General features: G+C 39.5%; 1 protein-coding gene across 5 annotated transcripts in view; it reads right to left on the bottom strand.

The window, feature by feature from the left end:
• Window positions 1-605: 605 nt before the first annotated feature.
• The window catches only part of sytl5 (synaptotagmin-like 5), a 54,554-nt gene continuing 35,808 nt past the window's right edge, over window positions 606-19,351 (bottom strand). For 3 of the 5 annotated variants that reach the window (XM_046053504.1, XM_046053502.1, XM_046053503.1), the window contains exons 6-17: window positions 18,219-18,362; window positions 16,880-16,988; window positions 16,632-16,755; window positions 13,810-13,910; window positions 13,022-13,117; window positions 7,397-7,575; window positions 6,460-6,562; window positions 6,208-6,369; window positions 6,000-6,108; window positions 5,010-5,148; window positions 4,166-4,374; window positions 606-2,968 (exon numbers count right to left, since the gene is read on the bottom strand). In XM_046053504.1, the coding sequence (XP_045909460.1) occupies window positions 2,826-2,968; window positions 4,166-4,374; window positions 5,010-5,148; window positions 6,000-6,108; window positions 6,208-6,369; window positions 6,460-6,562; window positions 7,397-7,575; window positions 13,022-13,117; window positions 13,810-13,910; window positions 16,632-16,755; window positions 16,880-16,988; window positions 18,219-18,362 (1,618 nt within the window). In that variant the 3' untranslated portion in view covers window positions 606-2,825. The remainder of the gene's footprint in view (window positions 2,969-4,165; window positions 4,375-5,009; window positions 5,149-5,999; window positions 6,109-6,207; window positions 6,370-6,459; window positions 6,563-7,396; window positions 7,576-13,021; window positions 13,118-13,809; window positions 13,911-16,631; window positions 16,756-16,879; window positions 16,989-18,218; window positions 18,363-19,351) is intronic. The other 2 variants (XM_046053506.1, XM_046053505.1) reach the window with 2 other exon arrangements.

The following is a 19,351-nucleotide window of genomic DNA, read 5'->3' as shown; positions in this document are numbered from 1 at the left end:
TTCTCAACACACACTGGTACTCTTGAACAGTAAGCAATGAAACGTTCCAGTGGTGCAAAGGACATAGTTCAGGCACTTCTGTGTGGAGAAGCAGGATGTGATGTGGGTTTTTGATACAATATTGGGTTCATGGCTTGTTAAAAAAAACATATCAGCTAGGGTAAAACTTATGAGCAAATACATGAGCTGGACCTTTTGATGCATTCATTCACAGGTGAGTCCTGATTGGACAATTGGGACAACTAGTGGAAGATAAAACCTTACACCAAAACATCTACAGAAAAAAACCCAATTCAAAAACAGACAATAAAGGTAAACACAGTTATTGAAATAAATGCTTCATAAAAATTGTCTGAAATCAGTTTCCCCATTCAGATCCGGGTGTATTGTTGCATCAGGTTTTTGGAATGGATAAAACATTCTGCTTTTTTGTCTTCTACATAACAACAATTACATATATACTTTTTGGACAAAAAAAAAAGACTTGAAAAGATGGATTTTAGTATGTCTTAAATTGTTGTTTTTCTAGCTGTACCTACAATGGTAGCACTTAATCAATCTTATTGTTTACTAATCAAAATATTCTCCAAAAAAAAGGCAGTCAGTCTATGGAAAGATGCTTTTATTTCAAAATATCCCTGTAACACATCTGGGAGAAAATAGGCTTGAATACAGTGAGTTTGATGCTTGGAAACTAGACACAACAGAGATAGTACATGCTGTACATCAAATGTTTCTTCAGTAATCAGGTATTGCACGAGCCTCTCATCTAAAGTATGTTGAACACCATGTATTATTACTATAATTGTGCAGTGTGAAACTGTTTGTCTCTGGGAGCAGAGGGTTTGCCAAGGACAAGCAGACAAAACTGGCATTCCACATGAAAAAATGGTTGTACAGGGTTTAAGTTGAGAATTATCAACTGCGTGATTCATCACAGGATGGTGGATCGCAGAGCCCCTGAGCGACAGGGACAAGGTCACTGTCACTGACTCATTATTAGGCTCCCCCTGAGATGAAGGCAGCTCGTCTCAGCGCTGACTCACTCTATAACACACAGCCCTCGTCTCAGGGTTCCTGGGAACACTTTCCCGTCTGAGCTTAAAGTCATGTCATTATCAGTGCTTCATATTACTTTCTTTTGTTCATCTCCCTCTGTTTTCTCTAACACCATGCAGTTTCTATGATCACGCTGATACACTGTTATGATTATGATGAAATCTTGATTTTTTTTTCTTCTGACAACCAAAGGTGGAAAGTAACCACAACTACTCTCTGTTCTGCTTAAATGCAATTTTTAAGAACTGAGAGCTGATTAATCAGTTAGTCGATCAAGAAAATAAATTACCAACAATTTTGCTTTAAATTAACTGGTTGTCATTTATCAAACAACACAAAGAGTCTATGGCCATGCTACGGCTCTGTGAGGCTGTCCACAGTGGAGCTTTGAGTGGAATTGCTACATATCAGCATGCTAACATGCTCACAAAACAGCACTAACTTGCTGATGTTTTGCAGGTATAATGTTTACCGTGTCCACCGTCTTAGTTTAGCCTGTTAGCATGCTAAAATGTGCTAATTAGCACTAAACATAAGTTACAGCTGAGGCTGATTGGATTGCCATTATTTTGCAGGTTTTTGGATGCAAACCAAAGTATTGATGATGGCGCTAAAGAAACATCAGAGACTCAAAGTTTTTACAATTCACTCTGTGGAGAACAACACATTTTGTTTTCCATCCAATAGCTGTCAAGACATTTCACTTCAAAACCATAAATGTGAACCTCAAGGTGACTGGCGCAAGAAGAAAAGGTTTGCCAAAGTCATTAGGATTCATCAACTGGGAACCATAAATGGCGGTACAGTCTATCCAGTAATTTTGAGATATTTCAGTCTGGACCAGAGGGGTGCAGCGACCAAACAAGACTGAAATTGCCTTTATGAAGCTGCTAGTGTGGCTAAAAATGCTCAATGTATGGTCTAAAATCAGTATTTATACTTTTACCCTAAGAAGAAGGAGGATACTCCATTTTGCTTTAATATTATTTTCCCCCATAAAGTGTTGTAAATGAAAGCATATAAGACTACTTTGGAAAGCATCGGATATTAACTGGCGATTGATAATAATTTTTGTTTCCTCACAAGTGATCATCAATAATGTTTCAATAATAAAGTTAGGTAAACATACTACTTGAGTAAGAAGAATAGTACTAGTCACTTTCCACCTCTGTACACAACTATTTATAAGGGGATGAATCTCAGCATCATCGTGTGCTTCAGACCAGGGTAAAGCTTGGTTGCTAATAAAGGGAATGTCTAAGTCTATACATTATTGATCAGTGCCTCATCTAACGCCTTACAAATAGTCTCCATCAGCTGTAACTACATGCAGATGTGACTCTGTATGAACATGAATCACAGAGACGAGGACAGACAGATCAGGAGTCACACCGTGTGCTTATTCAGTAGATACAGTAAGTTACATACAACACATGTTTTTCATATACAGCAGTAAACAGCAGTGCTTGGTCAATACTAGATGCTTTGGAGGGCAGGAGGGGGTACATGTGTATGATTGTGTAAGGCATGACTGGCTGTTCTGGACAGGAACAGGGATCTGAACAGGGCATCTCAGGGGAGAAGAAGTAGTGAGAGGGACGGTCTCTGTTCCTTTATGAGCGTTGGACCCTTTGCTGTTTTTTTAATGTTTTTTTTCTGACCGTTCCACTTCTCCCCCTCTCCTAACGCCTTCACATCACTTCTTTCTGTTTCTCCTCTCCATCTGTTATTCTCTTTTATCCTCTCTGTCTGTGCTTTGGTCCGCCTCATGTGTTGCACTTGCGCATGCTGGATCGCAGCATCAGAGTACACTCGTGAGGGATTTCTGGGTTTTCAATCATACGTTGCCACAGCCGCTGCTCCTCCCCGTAGGAGTCCATCCAGTCTACCTCGTTCCCGTAGCTTTTGCCTTAAGTGAAGAAGAGACAAACAAATAAACATTTGTTTTATTTTGTTAGAGCCTCTGTAAAGGCCTGATAACATTAATGCTCTCTCAACACTTCTAGATATATAGATGTGATTTATGTATTTGCGTTTATAAAACCCATTAGATAGTCTTCTTCTCATCTTTCATAAGAAAGTTAGTCTTGTTTCAAAATAGAGACACCTTTCTGAAACAAACTTTTTTCACTGGCAGATAGTAGTGTGCTTTAATGCTTAATAGGTAAATCTCAGATGCACTCAACAAACACCGGTGCTCTTGAAGAAGCATTGAAGTGATTTTTTGAACAAGTGAAAATTTTTGGACAAATAAAAGACTTCAGAAGATGGATTTTTGGTAGTATGTCATAAATTCTTGTTCTTTCAACACTTCTAAAAATTAGATGAAGTGATTTCTATAGTTAAGTTTATAATTATAAATGAATGAAATACATTTGTTGTGCCATGCATACAACCAACATTGGCTTACAAGACACAGATCCAGAATACTCCGTATATACATTTTGAAATGATACTTCAAAAATAGGTTGACATTTTCAATATAATATCCAACTATTCCTTTAAACATAAAAATTTAACAACCATTCCAATTTTTGATCATCTGTATGGAAAAGAATACAGGGTTTTGTTGAGCAATTTCAGGGAAAATAAACAATCATCAAAGAGTGTACAATACAAAAGAAAATGGGCCTCAATTTCCTCTTCTCCAAAATCGCACAGCTCACACAATCAGTTTTTTCCCTTTGGATATTTTTCAGCCTACGAACCTCAATAACCAGAGGAAGAATACCAGCTCTCTACTGCTAAGATATGCTACTAAATATCTTTACGTTATCTACCATAACTTATAATTCAGGGCCTTTGTTTGGTATGCAAGTATATTCTTAATTTAGGTTTTTGCAAGATATTTTAAGCCATTTTTTCTTGAACTTACTTTTATGGAGTATGCATTACAGCAGAAATTATTCCTGAAGATTTACAGCATCCGCCTCCTCAAAGTTCCAGTAAAGCTCTTTAGCCCACCGACAACTGTGCAACTGTGCAACTTCAGAGGTTTAAACCACCTTATCTGAAACACCTTTTAAGAGAAATAAACGTCTTGTCTCTCAGACTAACAAAATCTAACCAGGTGCTTTTCTTTTCCAGCAGTCAACCTTACACACACCTGTGCCAGCCCCAAGCCTGACTCCTCCCAGGAAGACATTGCTGGCCAGAGCTTCTTTGTCCCAGACCGTGAGCTCCAAGCAGACGTTGTTGAGGTCTCCTGGCTGCAGGCCACAATAGGTAAAGGTGTGGTTCCACTGTGGGTTCACAGTGCGTCGCTCCACCACTGTCTTGTGCTTGGTTGACTTGTTGCTGTCAGGCAGGAGGTATCTGGGGGTTAAAATAAACAAATTTACTTTACAATGCTTAGTCTGTGTTTTTCAAAACTCAAATTTTATGTAGTAAGGGAGCCAGGAGTGAGGGGTTAGTGTCATGGATATATTACTGAACCGGGTACAGGCCCAGAGGCAGTGGACCAGAGACTTTGTATAAAGTGACAACATTTCAACAACATTTCTCATATGAAAGTCAATCAAATTAGTAAAAAAGGGACACAAAACAACAACAAATCAGTAAAAGGACCACAAATAGCCATGAAACAACTACCTTAAATACACACAAAAATACAAAAAGAAGCTAAACATCTACAAAATGTCTTTCAGTAGAAGGAGGTAAGGCCTTATTTTTCTTTTTTTTTGACATGTCTGTGTCAAGGGGCTCGTTGTCTCATAATAAGTCTATGGCTGTAGGCCATATGGATATATTACATATAGCATTAGATATTTATTGCTATTATTTCACACTGGACTATTTAATGTTGTTTTTGGCATTAGTTTATTACACAGAATAACTGTACCAAGAATGCTAAGAATCGTTGCTTTAGAACTGAGTCTTTTACCAACATTGCGCCTCAGTTTAGCATCCATTTAAAGGTTTCTAACCCGCCCATGAAAGGAGCATCTCACCCTTTCACAAAAGGATCAGAAGTGCCTCCAGACTTGACAGCAGTAAGATTTTTGGCTCCTTTGACCAGCAGCTCAACCATGCCCCCTTTGGGCAGAGTAAAGCTGCTTGTCTTCTTGCCTTTCAGGAACCCTTTCTTCACTGAGGGGGAAGGGAAGCAGACAGAGAGAAAGAACAAACATTCTTCAATTCAAAAGTTCAGATTTATTTATTTTACACTTATGAAAACAAAGCGTATGCACACAGACATGAATATTCACCTTTTACTCTATGCACACATAAACTCAGGACACGTACTTATGATGATAAGCATGTTTTTTTTTTTAACAAAGAAAGAATAACCTGCATTCAGGTGTCAACAAACCACAAATTAATGAAAACATTAGAAATAGATTAAACAAACAGAAACATAATCAAAAACAAAATCAACCATAAATGTAGACAATAAAAATAAGTATTAGGAAAACTCATAATATTGTAATAGCAGCGCTAATTAGAGACAGAGAATAGAATTCTCAGCAAGTCTTTAAATTAAATTGCGAGAAATATTGTGTATGAACAAGTTTTTCAATTCAGCGGAAGGAGGTGCTTATTTTAGATAAGTTAATTTAACTCTGTTAACAAGCAGCCTTCTCCCTGGTGGGTCACTCTGTAAACTGTGCAGACAAACATTGATCAAACCCACAAAATCATATTCTAAAGTCTATTAGGGATCTGAAAGTTCCCAAATATACCATAGAAATTAAAAGAAAATGATCTACAAGAAAACTAGGACATTTCCATCTCATGGAGTGGTTTATCTCACTCAGTGTAAACATAATATAACTTCAACAAAAAGCTGAAACAAGCTTATACAGAATATACTGAATAACATTCTAAAAGGGAAATTTATTGTCTAACTCTATCTGTCTGTGAAATTATTCTACCTATTTTAAACAATATGAGTTAGAACATGATATATAATTTAATAGCCATCAGAGTTATGAATGTACCTTGTACTTGGTCCAGAGGCAGCGTGAGGTTCTTCTCTGCAGGAATGTACTTCAACACGACAGTCAGTTCTCCTTTATACTGCATTGTGGAGTCTATATTGCTCTCCAGCTACACAAACATCAATCACATCATTCATCATTGTTTTTACTGTATAACGCAGAAGAAGAAGACAACATGTGTGACAACATGCTCGATTCTAGTTCCTACCTTGGGCTGCAGAGCGTACCAGTCCTCTATTTGGGAATCAAACTCCCAGGAGTCAAAGGTCAGCTCCACCTCTCCCAGGAAGCTGTTGTGTCCAAACCGGTCATGGTGCCACACAGAGACCTGCAGGGTTCGTGTCTCCAGCTGCGAGTGGCTGATCACGTACTACACACCACAGGGAAAACATGAACTCAAAGACCAATGTTTTGAATTGGCCAACTTAAGTTCACAGAATAATCTTTGCAAACCACTGACCCTTAGAGTCTCATTGAAAACGGGGTTAATGGTGTTGGCCTTGATGCTTGTCTTCCTCTTGCTCTGTCGTGACATATCTGGCAGCAGGTAAGTCTTCACATAACTGCCATGAAGAAGACAAGGTGGCTCAGAGGAGATAAATATTAATTAAACAAGGACCATGCACAAAAAGCATTAATCTTAAAATGAGAAGAGATGATTTACACCAGATTTAGCTATTAGCTCATTTCCATCTGCAGTCCCTGGGCAGGTACACACAGAACAATCACCAGTCACTAAAAACAGTAATGCAACACAATGACATAGTCTCCATCACAATTATACAGACAAATCCACAAGCACACATCAACACATAAATACCAGCAAATCCATCCAGTACACTATTATTTATTGTCTATACCACTGCCCCTGATTTATTATACAGTAGATGCTCATGTGAACAACTATTCATTAATGGCATTAGTAACATTTGATGACTTATTAGAAATAGCAGAAACACCTGACCTTCAATGAATTCCTTTATTAATGATTTGACTATTATTGACACACCAGCAGCGGTGATTTTTCACAACCTGGCACCCACAGTGTTGTTATTATTGGTTTATAACTGAAGCAAATAAAAAAATGAACACTAAACATTTTAAAACAATAAGTATAAATAAATAAATAAGAAAAAGATAAGAACTTGAATGCTTAACTTGTAAGCCAATGTGGACATTTGAACAGTTGTTGGAAGGTGTACTTTGCCTCTTTTTCTTAGATACTGTTTTCCCCTGATGTTTTTGTGCTAAGCTAGGCTACTTAACACACAGAAAATAAAACGGACATATTAATATTCTCATCTATCTCCTGGTAAGACAGCAATGTTGGAGTATCTGAGCGCTAAGCACAGTATTTATGTGTGTGTGTGTGTGTGTGTGTGTGCGCGCACTCTTACGCGTCTGTGCGTTGCCTCCTCTCATCTCCTGTTGCCAGGTTGTGACACTCTTTCACCAGGACATTGAGAGCACCGGTTTTGTAGCTGTAGCTGATTTTCAGCAGGATCTCGCCGCTCACCCTGGCGTTGCCATAGTCACCAGTCTCGCTGTACATGCTCATCATGCTGTTTATGCTACTCTGTTAGGCAAAGACAGGAGATTGAGAGCGAGATATGAGAGGAGAAGGTCAAAGGAAGAAAAGGGAGTTGAAGAGGTCAGGAAAGAAAACGGAGAGCAACACATGAGGTATAAAGTGTAAAAGAGATGATATGGAAAATCAAGAAAACAAATAAAATATGGAAATAAAACAGTATGATCTTCAGTTGAATAAAATCTGTGGCAATACACGGTAATGTTATGGGGAAGGCTCATGCCATTAAAAATGTGCATTGCTGCACTCGCACATGGTTGCATACTGTGGACTTCAGAAGATTCAGTGGTCTGCTGGACACATAGGGGAGATGAGGGTATTCTGGTATAGAGGACGTATGAACAGGGCCCTCATTAAAAAAAGAGAGCACTGCTCAAGTTTGCCTTGAAAAATCAGAAGCTGTAAGGCACCTGGAGCACCTCCTCTTCAGAAATGAGTGAGTTTGGAAAGGTTATTGCTTGTGAAAGGATGTGGTGTATCATATAGGACATTAATGGAGCAGAAAACTATTTCCTATGTATGAAGTGGAAGGATGTAGTGGAAGCACATTTGTGTCACTGATATCCATGTGGGATTTATGCTTTTATAGTTTCTTCCAGTATAATATGTTTTTTCCTTTTTTCTCTTTTTTTTTCACTTTGACATATTTTGGTTGACCCTCTTGTTTGTGCGTGTGGGTGGAAAGGGGACTTTGGAAAAGTTATGGATTTCAAAATAGGTTGTAATTTTTCATTTGATGATATTTTGATTACACTGCAAATTAAAAACTGAAATGCTCAAGCTGATCAATCTATTAATCGTTCTTCAAATTGTTTATTTTGTATGGACAACTGCCCAAAACCCAAAAGATGTTTAATTTACCATCAAATAAATCTAAGAAAAGCAGCAAATCCTTACAGCTGAAAATCTTGTGCTACACTTTTGTTTGTTTGAAAAATGTCTTGTCGTTGCTGATTCATTTTCTGTTGCGCAACTCTCAATTAATCACCTTTCAACTCTAACTGCATATAAAAGTCATAAAAGTAAATATTGTTTACTCATTGTGTTGTCCCACTCAACATGTAAAATCTGAAATCATAAAATCCATTCTTAAATTATGGCTAAAAACCTATTTTGAGCTCACAATGTCCTTTGACCTTTAAGTCAAAAGTGTCACCTGTTCAGTGTACAACCAACTGTGAAATATGGTCACAATCTTCCCTTCTGGCCAAAGAAAGGACAAAGTAACCCTAACCTTTGAGTCAAAAGTGTCATCAGTTCAGTGTTTGACCAATTGTGAAATTTGGTCATCAATTCTTGAATCTAATCAGTTCTTCCTTGCGTCCAAGTGAATGTATGTGCCAAATCCGAAGAAATTATGGCTACGGCTATCGCCACCGCAGAGGCCAGTCGTATGGTCTTGTTATCATCAGTAACACCCAGAAAGTTAACAGTAAATTCTTGACAGTGAGTGTATTGACCTGTGTGGCAGCGCCTCCTGAGTTTCATAGATAGCCAAATTAAAAAGTTTTTAAAAAGTCTTTCACGACTTGAAGCTTAAAGACCACATTTTGCCTCCTCATATTGTTCACCTGCAAAACCTATTTCATAAACAAAAGACTCCAAATCATTACAACCGCAGCAGGTAATTTCATCTGGAAAATGCCTTGGAAAGCAGGCAAACATGACTGTGGTAGCTCTGGAAAGGATATAACGTGTTATAATCCACTGATAATAGCATTGCTGTCTGGCAAGTGCTGAAGTAAAGAAGCCCGAATTGAGCCACACTGTGCTTCTTCTAATGGAAAGTCTACCTCACTTATATCCTGCAGGGAGCCAGTGTGATACATGACTAGTTTAATGTGAGGAGCTTAGACATAATGGAAAGAGACAAAAAGAAAACATTAAGAAAAGCAAAGTATGACCACAAAGACACACTGAACATTCAGGTATATTCTGAATATATGGCGGTACATTTAGGAAAAATCAGCATACATTATATATCAAATGTAATATTTGTGCTTTGGTGCTGCACCTTTATGTTTCTATTATGTAATGGTGGATTTAAATGCATGCACAAATATGGAATAGGAGACTTACAGTCTCAGCATCCGAGTCAGGGACATTGAGGTACCCCCACCTTCTCTCTGAGCAGGGAGTGGAAGACTAGCAGCCGATTCATTTAAGAGACAGAGAGATAAACGGGGGAAGGAAGGAGGGAAAAGAGAAGGAGAGCGATCTGAGCACTTTTGATGTGTTACTGATAGAGCCAGACCTCGAGCACAGACCCCCCCCCCCAGGCCCCTGAGGAGGAGCAGCAGAAACCCTCCTGTCTACAGCGCCACAGCCAGAAACCACAGTGCGCACGGTTACCATGGAGATTATCAGAGGAAACCACAGAGATTACAACTGATCTGGAATCGTCTGTGAAATCAACACGTACAGGACAACAGTCAGAATGAGGAAGGAGTGTAGTTCCTCCATAATGTTTACTATGTCTATCGAATCTTTATATATTTATAATTTTAAATGTTTCCAGGTCCCCAGAGAACGGCTTTGGTGATCCTGAATTTTCATCTAGCACCGCCTGTAGGTTGATTTTTGAGATTTTGAGTGAAACATCTCAACAACTCGTGGATGGATTGCTATGAAATGTGGTACAGACATTCATGTCCTCCTCAGTGACGCAACTTTGGTGATCCCTTACCTTTTCATCTTGTGCACTCCAAGTTCCATTCTGTATTTGTCCAGTACGATCAGTTTTGTGATCAAAAACCCACAAAACTAATAACAGTCCTCAGCTGTTATACTGACAGGTGGCCCAATTACTTTTGTCCACCACATTGATACCAATGAGGGTAGGCTCAAAACAGTAACACTTCTCTGTATAATGCAATACAATTCAACAGCATGAGAAACTACATCTTTGAGGGCAGCACAGGGGCTCAGTGGTTAGTACTCTCTCCTTACAGCAGGAAAGTCCTGGGTTTGATTCCAGGCTGGGGCAGGGCCTTTCTGTGTGTAGTCAGTGTCTTGGGCAAAAGGGACTGGAGAAATGAAGAATTTACATAGGTTAAGGCTTAGATCTGGCATTGCAGAGAACACATTTTGCATACTGTACTGTTTATGCTTGTATATATGACCAAAGTCGATTTCATTTGATTAAAATAATCATAATCAACCTCTCTAAATTAAAAGAATAAAAATAACGGTTCCTCTAAAGCGTGAAAAACACTACTACAGTGGCGCTTTCATTATCCACCCTCCATGAAGTGAATCACGTAAGAGTGGGCAGAATATATTAGAGCTCGACTCAATGATAGACTCAACTATCTGCATAATATCCCTCATCACCTCCTTCCACTTCCATTCATACAACCAACAGCAGCTTAGTGACGGGTTGCTGTTGTTATTTATGAGATGACTTGATAAATGTCAGACAGGCAGGACGTCTGTCTCAAATGTTTACCTATGCAGCTCTCACTTTACACACGCACGCACGCATGCACACACGCACACACACATGCACACACACGCACATAACAATGAACATGGTATGAGTCAGCAAATAAGCCAATTATTTAGGACATTTGCATAAGTGGATTTTCTGCCAGTGTCCAGAAGAAAATAACGTGTGATCAAGTTCACTTTGCACAAGGCCCAAGTGTAAACATGGGAAATCAAGTCATGTAAAAAAGGGTACCATTTTAATATGTGTGATAACAGTTAACCATGCAGATAGTTTTATGTGTCCATGTTTTGAGATATCGATTATTTGTGCCCCCCCCCCAGTACAATGGACTTCAATTCAACTTGTGTTGTTGAGGGCAACAGAAAATCACATTTAAAACATATCAGCAGCAACATCTCTTTCCAGAATCAGTGTCCCTGTTACTCTAGTCAGTCAGCAGAACACAGAACCGTTTTGACAGGAACTATTTCAACAAAAATCATTTTAGTTACAACAAAAAACTGTTCACAGCGAGGTCTGTGGATTATCCAGAGTAACACTATTTCAGAAAAGAGATATTGCTCTTAAAATATTAAAACTGTGACTGGAGTCTGTTGTTGTTATTGCTCTCGAGATGTTCACCGTTGTATAATTTCTTTTTATTGGACTGAAAAATGACATCGTTTGTGATAAGGAACAAAGCCACTTATGGGCAATACAATTTACAATATTACCTTGTTGGTGAGGTAAAGGTGTTAGCAATCAGTTGCCTATTTTCTCATTCAGCAGACAGAGCAACATTAGCAGTCATTTGGAGTTATGTTTGCACCCACTCAAGTCCAGATCTCTTTTTAGTCTTCCCTAACTCCTGGGGGAAGCATCTGGCTCTTTAGCTGCTAAATGCTTCACTATATTCACCAGCTAGTCCCTAACTTTGTCTTTCTTTTATTTGGTGCAAAGCAGTTTGTGTTCAAGTTCAATGCTCATAGTCATTTACTCCATGCATCCATCATCAACCGCTTATCCTGCGTACAGGGTCGCGGGGGGCTGGAGCCAATCCCAGCTTACATCGGGCGAAAGGCGGGGTACACCCTGGACAGATCGCCAGTCCATCACAGGGCCACACATACCCAAACAACCACTCACACTCACATCCATACATAAGGACAATTTTGGAGACACCAAATCACCTAGCCTGCATGTCTTTAGACGGTGGGAGGAAGCCGGAGCACCCGGAGAGAACCCACGCGGACACAGGGGGAACATGCAAACTCCAGGGGTTTGAACCCACGATCTTCTTGCAGTGAGGCGACAGTACTAACCACTGCATCACCGCGCCGCCCGTCATTTACGACATAATTATTAATATAATAATATTGAATAGTGCAGCTTTAAATGTATTTTCTTATTCATGTGAGCATCACAAAAGAAAATTCACTTAGCTCCATTGCCCAATGCAAAAAAAAAAAAAAATCAGAACACAAATGTGCAAATAAAACCAAAAACTGTCTGTAAAGCTAGATTCCACCAGGGGTAAGAGGGATAATATGTTTTTGGGTAACGTGGCTTAATCAATCATATAATATGATAAAAGAATATAAAGTTATTACTAACAAGGAATTTTTAACAAATATACACAGAACAAAGACTGCATTAACCTACATTTACATGTGTTTCTGCAGCTTGTTCTCATAAACATAACAGTAACCCTTTACATTATCATACTACAAAGTCAAGATAGATTATGTAAATGCTACAGGCTTCCTAAGCGTGCAGTGGAAGGTGTCGTGACACAAGCTGTCCCCCGGCCTCGAAGCTTACACTATGTTTACACAGTCAACAGTAGAACAAACACACCTGACGCATTTGTCAGCTGATGGTGGTTAAGCGAGTGATGTGTGTATACGTTGTGTGCATGTTTGTACTGCACAATATGAATACAGGACTTCCCAGAATCTGGTTTTGATCATGGTGTGTTTGAACTAGCTTCAACATGGGCGTTACCGTTGACACTGCGTTGCTCAAGCGTCGGCTGGCAGGATTGCTGTGGGCCGACATCAGGGCATCGATGTCTTCCTCCGCATCTTCATCAGAAAACTCCTGCGGATGACAGCATTCAGATTTAATCAAAAGGGAGATGGCATCTGGGAGGCTGGCCAAAGCGTCTTTGAACGCTGCACAGTTTTCCACACCGCAGCCCTGTGTGGGTGGATGCAGCCGGCTTCCATAAATCCGATCAGACAGAGTCAGGACAGAGTGTGGTCATTTGTTTACTAGTTAATCACGGGCAAAATCACACTGTTATTGGGTTTACAGTAAAGTTGTGAGCATGAATGGTATTAGTCGGGTAAAAAAAAATCATGTGTCTGAGTGTCTGCATTTTCGTGAAGCGCTGTGAATGCAAAGGAACACCCAGTAAACACAGAGACAAAGCAGCCCTATACTGAACATCAGACACTCCACCTGTTTTCAGCCTACAGCCGTTTAGATGTTGTCATGCTCTTTGAAGTGAGCTCTGAAGGGAAATTAACATTCAGCCCCACATCTGATGCATCACGTTGAGTTCATCAGCCCACAGATCCTGAGCTCGATGTGGACATACTGTATAGTAGATTTATGGCTTTAAAAGGGGTGTGGACTGAAAAATCAAACAGGCTGTGTGGATTTCACACTCAAAAAGCTTTTCCTGTGATTGTGAATTCTGTGGTGAATTTGTTGCAGAAATCAAATACGTTGTCAGTGTGCAGGGATGCAGCTGAAGGAGGATAAGGGCACAAAGTGATGGCGCTTACTTTTTCATTGAGTCCGGGGACGGAATGGCTTCTGAGACTGAAGGCGTCGTCACTGGGTTCAGAACCAGGAGCTGACAGGTCCATCTCTGAGCGACTGTGATCTGGCCAAGTGGTGAGAGGAGAGGGAGACAGGGGATGCAGAGGAGGAGTGAGAAAAAAAAATAGTTTCAAAGATGTTGTTTGAAGGCAGTGAGGGGCTGGAAGGTAAGCACAGAAACAACAGAAGCAGACGGTGCAATAGAGGGTAGAAACTAATGATTATTACCATGCGTGGAAATTTCCAAACGATATATAACAGTAATAATAACAAACTTAATTTACTTTGTAACTAGCATGCCAGAAAATCAACTAAAAAGTTCTTGCCTAGAGTTAGACAAGAAGATCGAAACCATCTCTCATGTCTTTTTGTTAGGTTTGGGGCTAGAGTTGGAGGCTCCACCTGTCAGGCTTTCTGTTCTCACACAGCACATATACAGTTTACAATGATAACGGTTGCAGATTACCTCTCAAAATTCAAACATCAAGTCATGACGTTTAGACAGCAGTAGATAAAAGCAGCTTTTCATTTTGCTGAAATTTCAAGTGTCACTGGCAGATTTTATAAGCTGTAGTTAGCTTGCTAATGAAGCTAATGTTAGCTCCATGAGCAGTGTTGGGCAAGTTTTTTCCAAAATGTATTACATTATAGATTACCAGTTAAATTTGAGAGTAATTAGTTATATTACAATATTACTGTTTCAGAATTGTAATGGTTTACACTACTTTTGTGTTACTTTGAGTTACTTTCACTGCTATTTGGGCGCGTTATCATGGTATGATAGTACGATGGGGGGGCGGGGGGATATGGGTGAATCATCTCCCAAGTAAGAAAGACGCTGTGCGCATTTACGCATGAGGTACAGCAGCATAATGTCATTGATTATTTGAATCTCCTGACACTCCGACAGGATCCGTCAGGATGAACTGACAGCAGCTTCTCTAATCATGAACGTAATTCATTAAAGCACAAACACATGGCCTATAGAAATCTATTTACGCATGATCCATCAGGGGAGCTACCGTCTTGTTAAGAGGAGACGAGCTCCCCCGTAGTTTGCACTCTGCCTTCAATGTCAACCATCGACTTTCAGCAGGAAATAACGTTACTCTTTTACTCATGGTCATGGATTTGTTTTTCTGGTGGTGAAATGCTTCTTTGTGTTGGTGAATTATTAAAAAAAGGTGTGTTGTAACGCGCGTTACTGAGATTGTAATGGGTATAATATTACCGTTTTCTTTTAGTAATTTGTTTTATTACTGGTTACAGCAAAGTGGTCTTGGCCTAAATATGCACTTGATGGCTAGATTCATGATATCATTCTAAAACACTGGGGTGTAAGCAACAGGTCCCAGACATAAGTCAGCAGGTTCACCAGTTGATGATCTATGGAAAATTACACATAGTGGGAAATACTACACAGTGGATGTGCTAGTCCTGACCAGGGCTTTTCGTAATGTAACCTGTAACCCCACAAACTAATGTAGTTAGTTAGATAATCAGGTGAGATGAAACTGGAAACATTAACTTTTTTTACATAAAAATTTCATTAAAGGGTCAGTTTTATAAAAAATAACTTTCTGACACATTTGCTGAAACTGTCACTATATCCCGAGTAGTACATGAGACAGATAATCTGTGAAAAAAAATCTGGTTCCTCTGGTTCCTCCTACTGCTCCTGATGCCATTTGCAAAAATCCACCCTGCCCGAGTCAAAACAACCAATCAGAGCAGTAATTCACTGCTCCTGCATGCTCTCACTCAGTCAAGCTCAATATCTTCAGCGCGCTTCAGAAGTTTTGCAAACACTAATTGTCTGAGAAACAACCAGCAGCAATGAAAGAACACAGTTAATAGTACAAAACACTCATGTCTCATCTCCACAGGAGCTTCGGGCTCATGTTCGATGCCATGGCTCTCGTGTTGACGAGTGGCAAAGAAGCATGATGCCAAACAGTGGGGAATAACTTTTGAGTTGGGACAGTGGTGTACTAGACTCTCATCCTGCTGTTAGACGTTGTCAGTTGTTGCCGACTGCAGCTTTAAACATGTAAAATAACTGTACAGGAAAAAAAGAGAAAGGAAATTGGAAACTGATAACCAGTGTAAATAAGCAGGCACAACTGGGTCTAAAACTGCAGGAGGCAGCTTTACCACAAGAGTTTGTATGAGATTTTTGAAACAGTGAGCATCTGAGTTTTGAGGATCTGAGGACTCATCCAGAGACAAACTGTAGTCAGGATCTTAAAATCCTAAAATGGGAAATACAATGCTACAAGACAAAATGATTATATCTTCAGTATACAGTATAATACTGAATATGTGGTCTGACACATCTGTGGGTGTGGATGGGGACCTCACTCAGCAGCTTTTTTCCAGCTAATTTTAAAATCTTAACACACTTCTTAGCAGCTGTTACTAGTGGAGATAACACAGAGAGACACAAAGTAGAGCAGATTATACTTTAAAAAGAGGAGAGTTCAACACATAAAGCAGAGCAGTGACAGGGGCTTAAGTTAGGAGTCAGGAGTGTAGAGTAGTTCAGCCCTTTACGAGGTACTTCATGGTCTGGGTTGGAGAGCAGCTAAGTGTTTCTGCACAGCCCTGTTTAAACTGTCTAACCTCCAGTATAATACTGCTGCCTCTAACACGTCTTGAAACTGTGACTCAGATATTGAAATATTTGTGTGTGGAGCTGTGAGACAACAGCAGGACCCATGTCGCTTCAATGTGAAGCAAAAAAAAAAAAAGACTAAGGAAGAGGTGTGGGTCATAGTGGAGATACCTGATGAAACTGAGGCCCTGGACACAGAAATGGTCGGGGTGCCTGAGTTCGTCCTGTGATGGCCGGCAGCTTTTTTCTCAGATGCGCTGTCGCGTAAACTGGCAGTGCTCTCTGCTCCGTCAGGCTGCGTGTAAACAAACACACACACACACACACACACACACACACACACTCAAGCGGTTAGGTTTGATAGTTTATCCTTGCGTGTTGGTATGTGTGTTTTGTGTTTGTGTGTATCGGTTGCTGACCCTGACCCTCCGGTTGTCGCTGGGAGTAGGGGATCTATCCTGAGTTTGGGACCGCAGGTTGTTGGGAATCGTGGGTATCCCCGAGGACTCCAAGGCCACTGCACCGCCCCTGAAAACCATTATCCAGATCAACAAGAAGTATTTAACAGCCATGACATTCCTTTCATCCTTCATCATGAAATAATGTTAATTTAAGTCTTGAATAGTTGTGTAACACTTGTGGGAAACAACCTGCTCAAAGCTCTTTGAATTTCACTCAAATAGATTTACTCAAATATCATGTTAATGTCATTGCCATCTCACTTTCTTCAATGCTCTTTTTTTGTTGTCACTGAAATGTTTTCAAACAGATATCAACCAGCTTAACCCTCTCATGTATGAATAATTAAAAACATTATCAAGATTTTTTAAAGATTCTTTTTATTACTCAAAATTGGGTTAATATAAAAATCCATTTACATTTTTCTCAAAATTCTGTTTTGTTTTTAAATTATTTAACTGTCCCCGTATGTGGACACCATGCAAAAAAGGAGTAAAATGCCACACCTGACAATATGGATTATGTGTTAATATGTTTTTTATACATCAACATACAACATGTAACAGATAACATAGTTGTAGTTAAAACTGATTTCTTCACATTATGTGAGTACAGTACTTATTCTTATTTCATGTAAAGGTCGGAAAGCAGTCAAATGTTGCAATTTAATGCTGTAGTTTGCATTGTTATTAATGTTCATATATTTGTTAAATGTCTGTTTTATTATAATACAATACAATTAATTACATCTTTGAAAGTAGAATAGATATACTAGCTGGTTACAGAAATCCAACTTTATGCAATCTGACTCCACTGTTGCAGGGCGTCCATATACGTAGAAAGTCGATTTTTGGTGTATAAAAACTACATTTTACTCTAAATTTTAATTTATAAACATAAACCTGTTAATAATACTTTACTGCACATACTAAAATTTTCTTATCTTGACTGACCTCCTTGAATAAAAGTTTTTCATAGATATGTCTGAGGCATTTAGCACATGGCCATCACAGTCGGCCATCTTGGACTGATGAGGTCATCAAGCAATAAATACTTGGAGTAACCACTGTTACAATGTTGCTATCAATCAACTGCCACTGTCCTCAAATGACTTGGAGAACATAACCATGATATATTACCCCAAAATGGAGTTACAATAACTGTCCCCAAATGTGGACACCATGCACGAAAGGGTTAAGCCTAAAATACTGTGTTAATGTGAACTCTTATAGAGCTATGGTATGACATTGATGCGGGGTACAGTACATATCTCAGTCTATTGGTAGTGTGAATAGGCACCTGTTTGAACGTGGACTCGGTGCAGAGCGAACACTTCGTACGCTTTGAGCATCTCCATCCGAAGCAGATTTGACACTGACGCTGTCGACTCCGTTCTCCGGCTTCAAGGTGTTTCGGTTGCCTTTCTTATCCATCTTCATCCTTCTACACACAAACACAGGGAGTCTGTTATCTGCTGCATGTTGGAGATAATCAGTCATGTCCATTATTGCAGAGTCACTACACTATGTCTCCCTGCCCCGTCTGCTTTATCAAAATCATCTGGGTCACTCAACTCTACAGTTTGCATCCTGCAGATGAAAAAACACTCTAGATAGAGATGAACTGAATTATTGTACTGCAATTGTTTTGATCAATTATTTGCACTAAATAGGTTGTTTACCATCCCGTTTGCTTCTATTTTTTGTTAGGAATGTGGTTTTGTGTTCATGTTTCCTGTTTAAATCTGTTTTTGGTTCTGTGTATTCTGTGTAGCCTTGTTCATTATTATTCATCTGCATCCTTAAGTTACTTAGTATCTGTCTTGTCTCGTGTCTTAGTTCTTAGTCCTGTACATTAGTTCAGGTCTTTAGTGTTTACTCCTGGTCTTGTGTTCTGTTTAGCCTTGTGTGTTCCTGTGAACCTTATTTCCTGTTTTATTTTGGTAACCCTCTGTACCTGGTGTCCTTGTCTAGCTTTGTTTGATTACCCGATGTATCTCACCTGTGTTGCTCCCGCCCCACTCGTTAGTCCCTGTGTATATGTATGCCTGCTTGTGTCTCCAGTCTTGGTCACATCCTGTGTATGTGCGTCTAATGTTGTGTGTTCCTGCCTGTTCCTTCGTTTTTCCCTGTTCTGGATTATCTTTGTAAGCCTATTTCAGTTTAGTTTTGAGTTAATAAATCTCTTTTTGAACTGCATCCTCTTGCCTCGCCTTGCCATTGTCTGCATTTGGGTCCTCACCCCAGTCTGCACTCAGCACCCTCACCTGTGACATTTTTATTAGTTAGCAGGATAAAATAACTAACTTCCTGATTTGAATGAAATTTCTTGGAAATGTAGGCCATGTGATTAGCCATTAGCCAGATACAGAATAAGATACAGAATATTCAGCCACACTTGCACCATAGCTGCACAGACAGCAATGTTGGTCC

The sequence above is a fragment of the Micropterus dolomieu genome, linkage group LG07 (assembly GCF_021292245.1).
Source record: "Micropterus dolomieu isolate WLL.071019.BEF.003 ecotype Adirondacks linkage group LG07, ASM2129224v1, whole genome shotgun sequence".
Classification (NCBI taxonomy): domain Eukaryota; kingdom Metazoa; phylum Chordata; class Actinopteri; order Centrarchiformes; family Centrarchidae; genus Micropterus; species Micropterus dolomieu.
The sequence above is the reverse complement of the archived record's forward strand: the minus strand, read 5'-3'. Positions and strand labels throughout refer to the sequence as shown.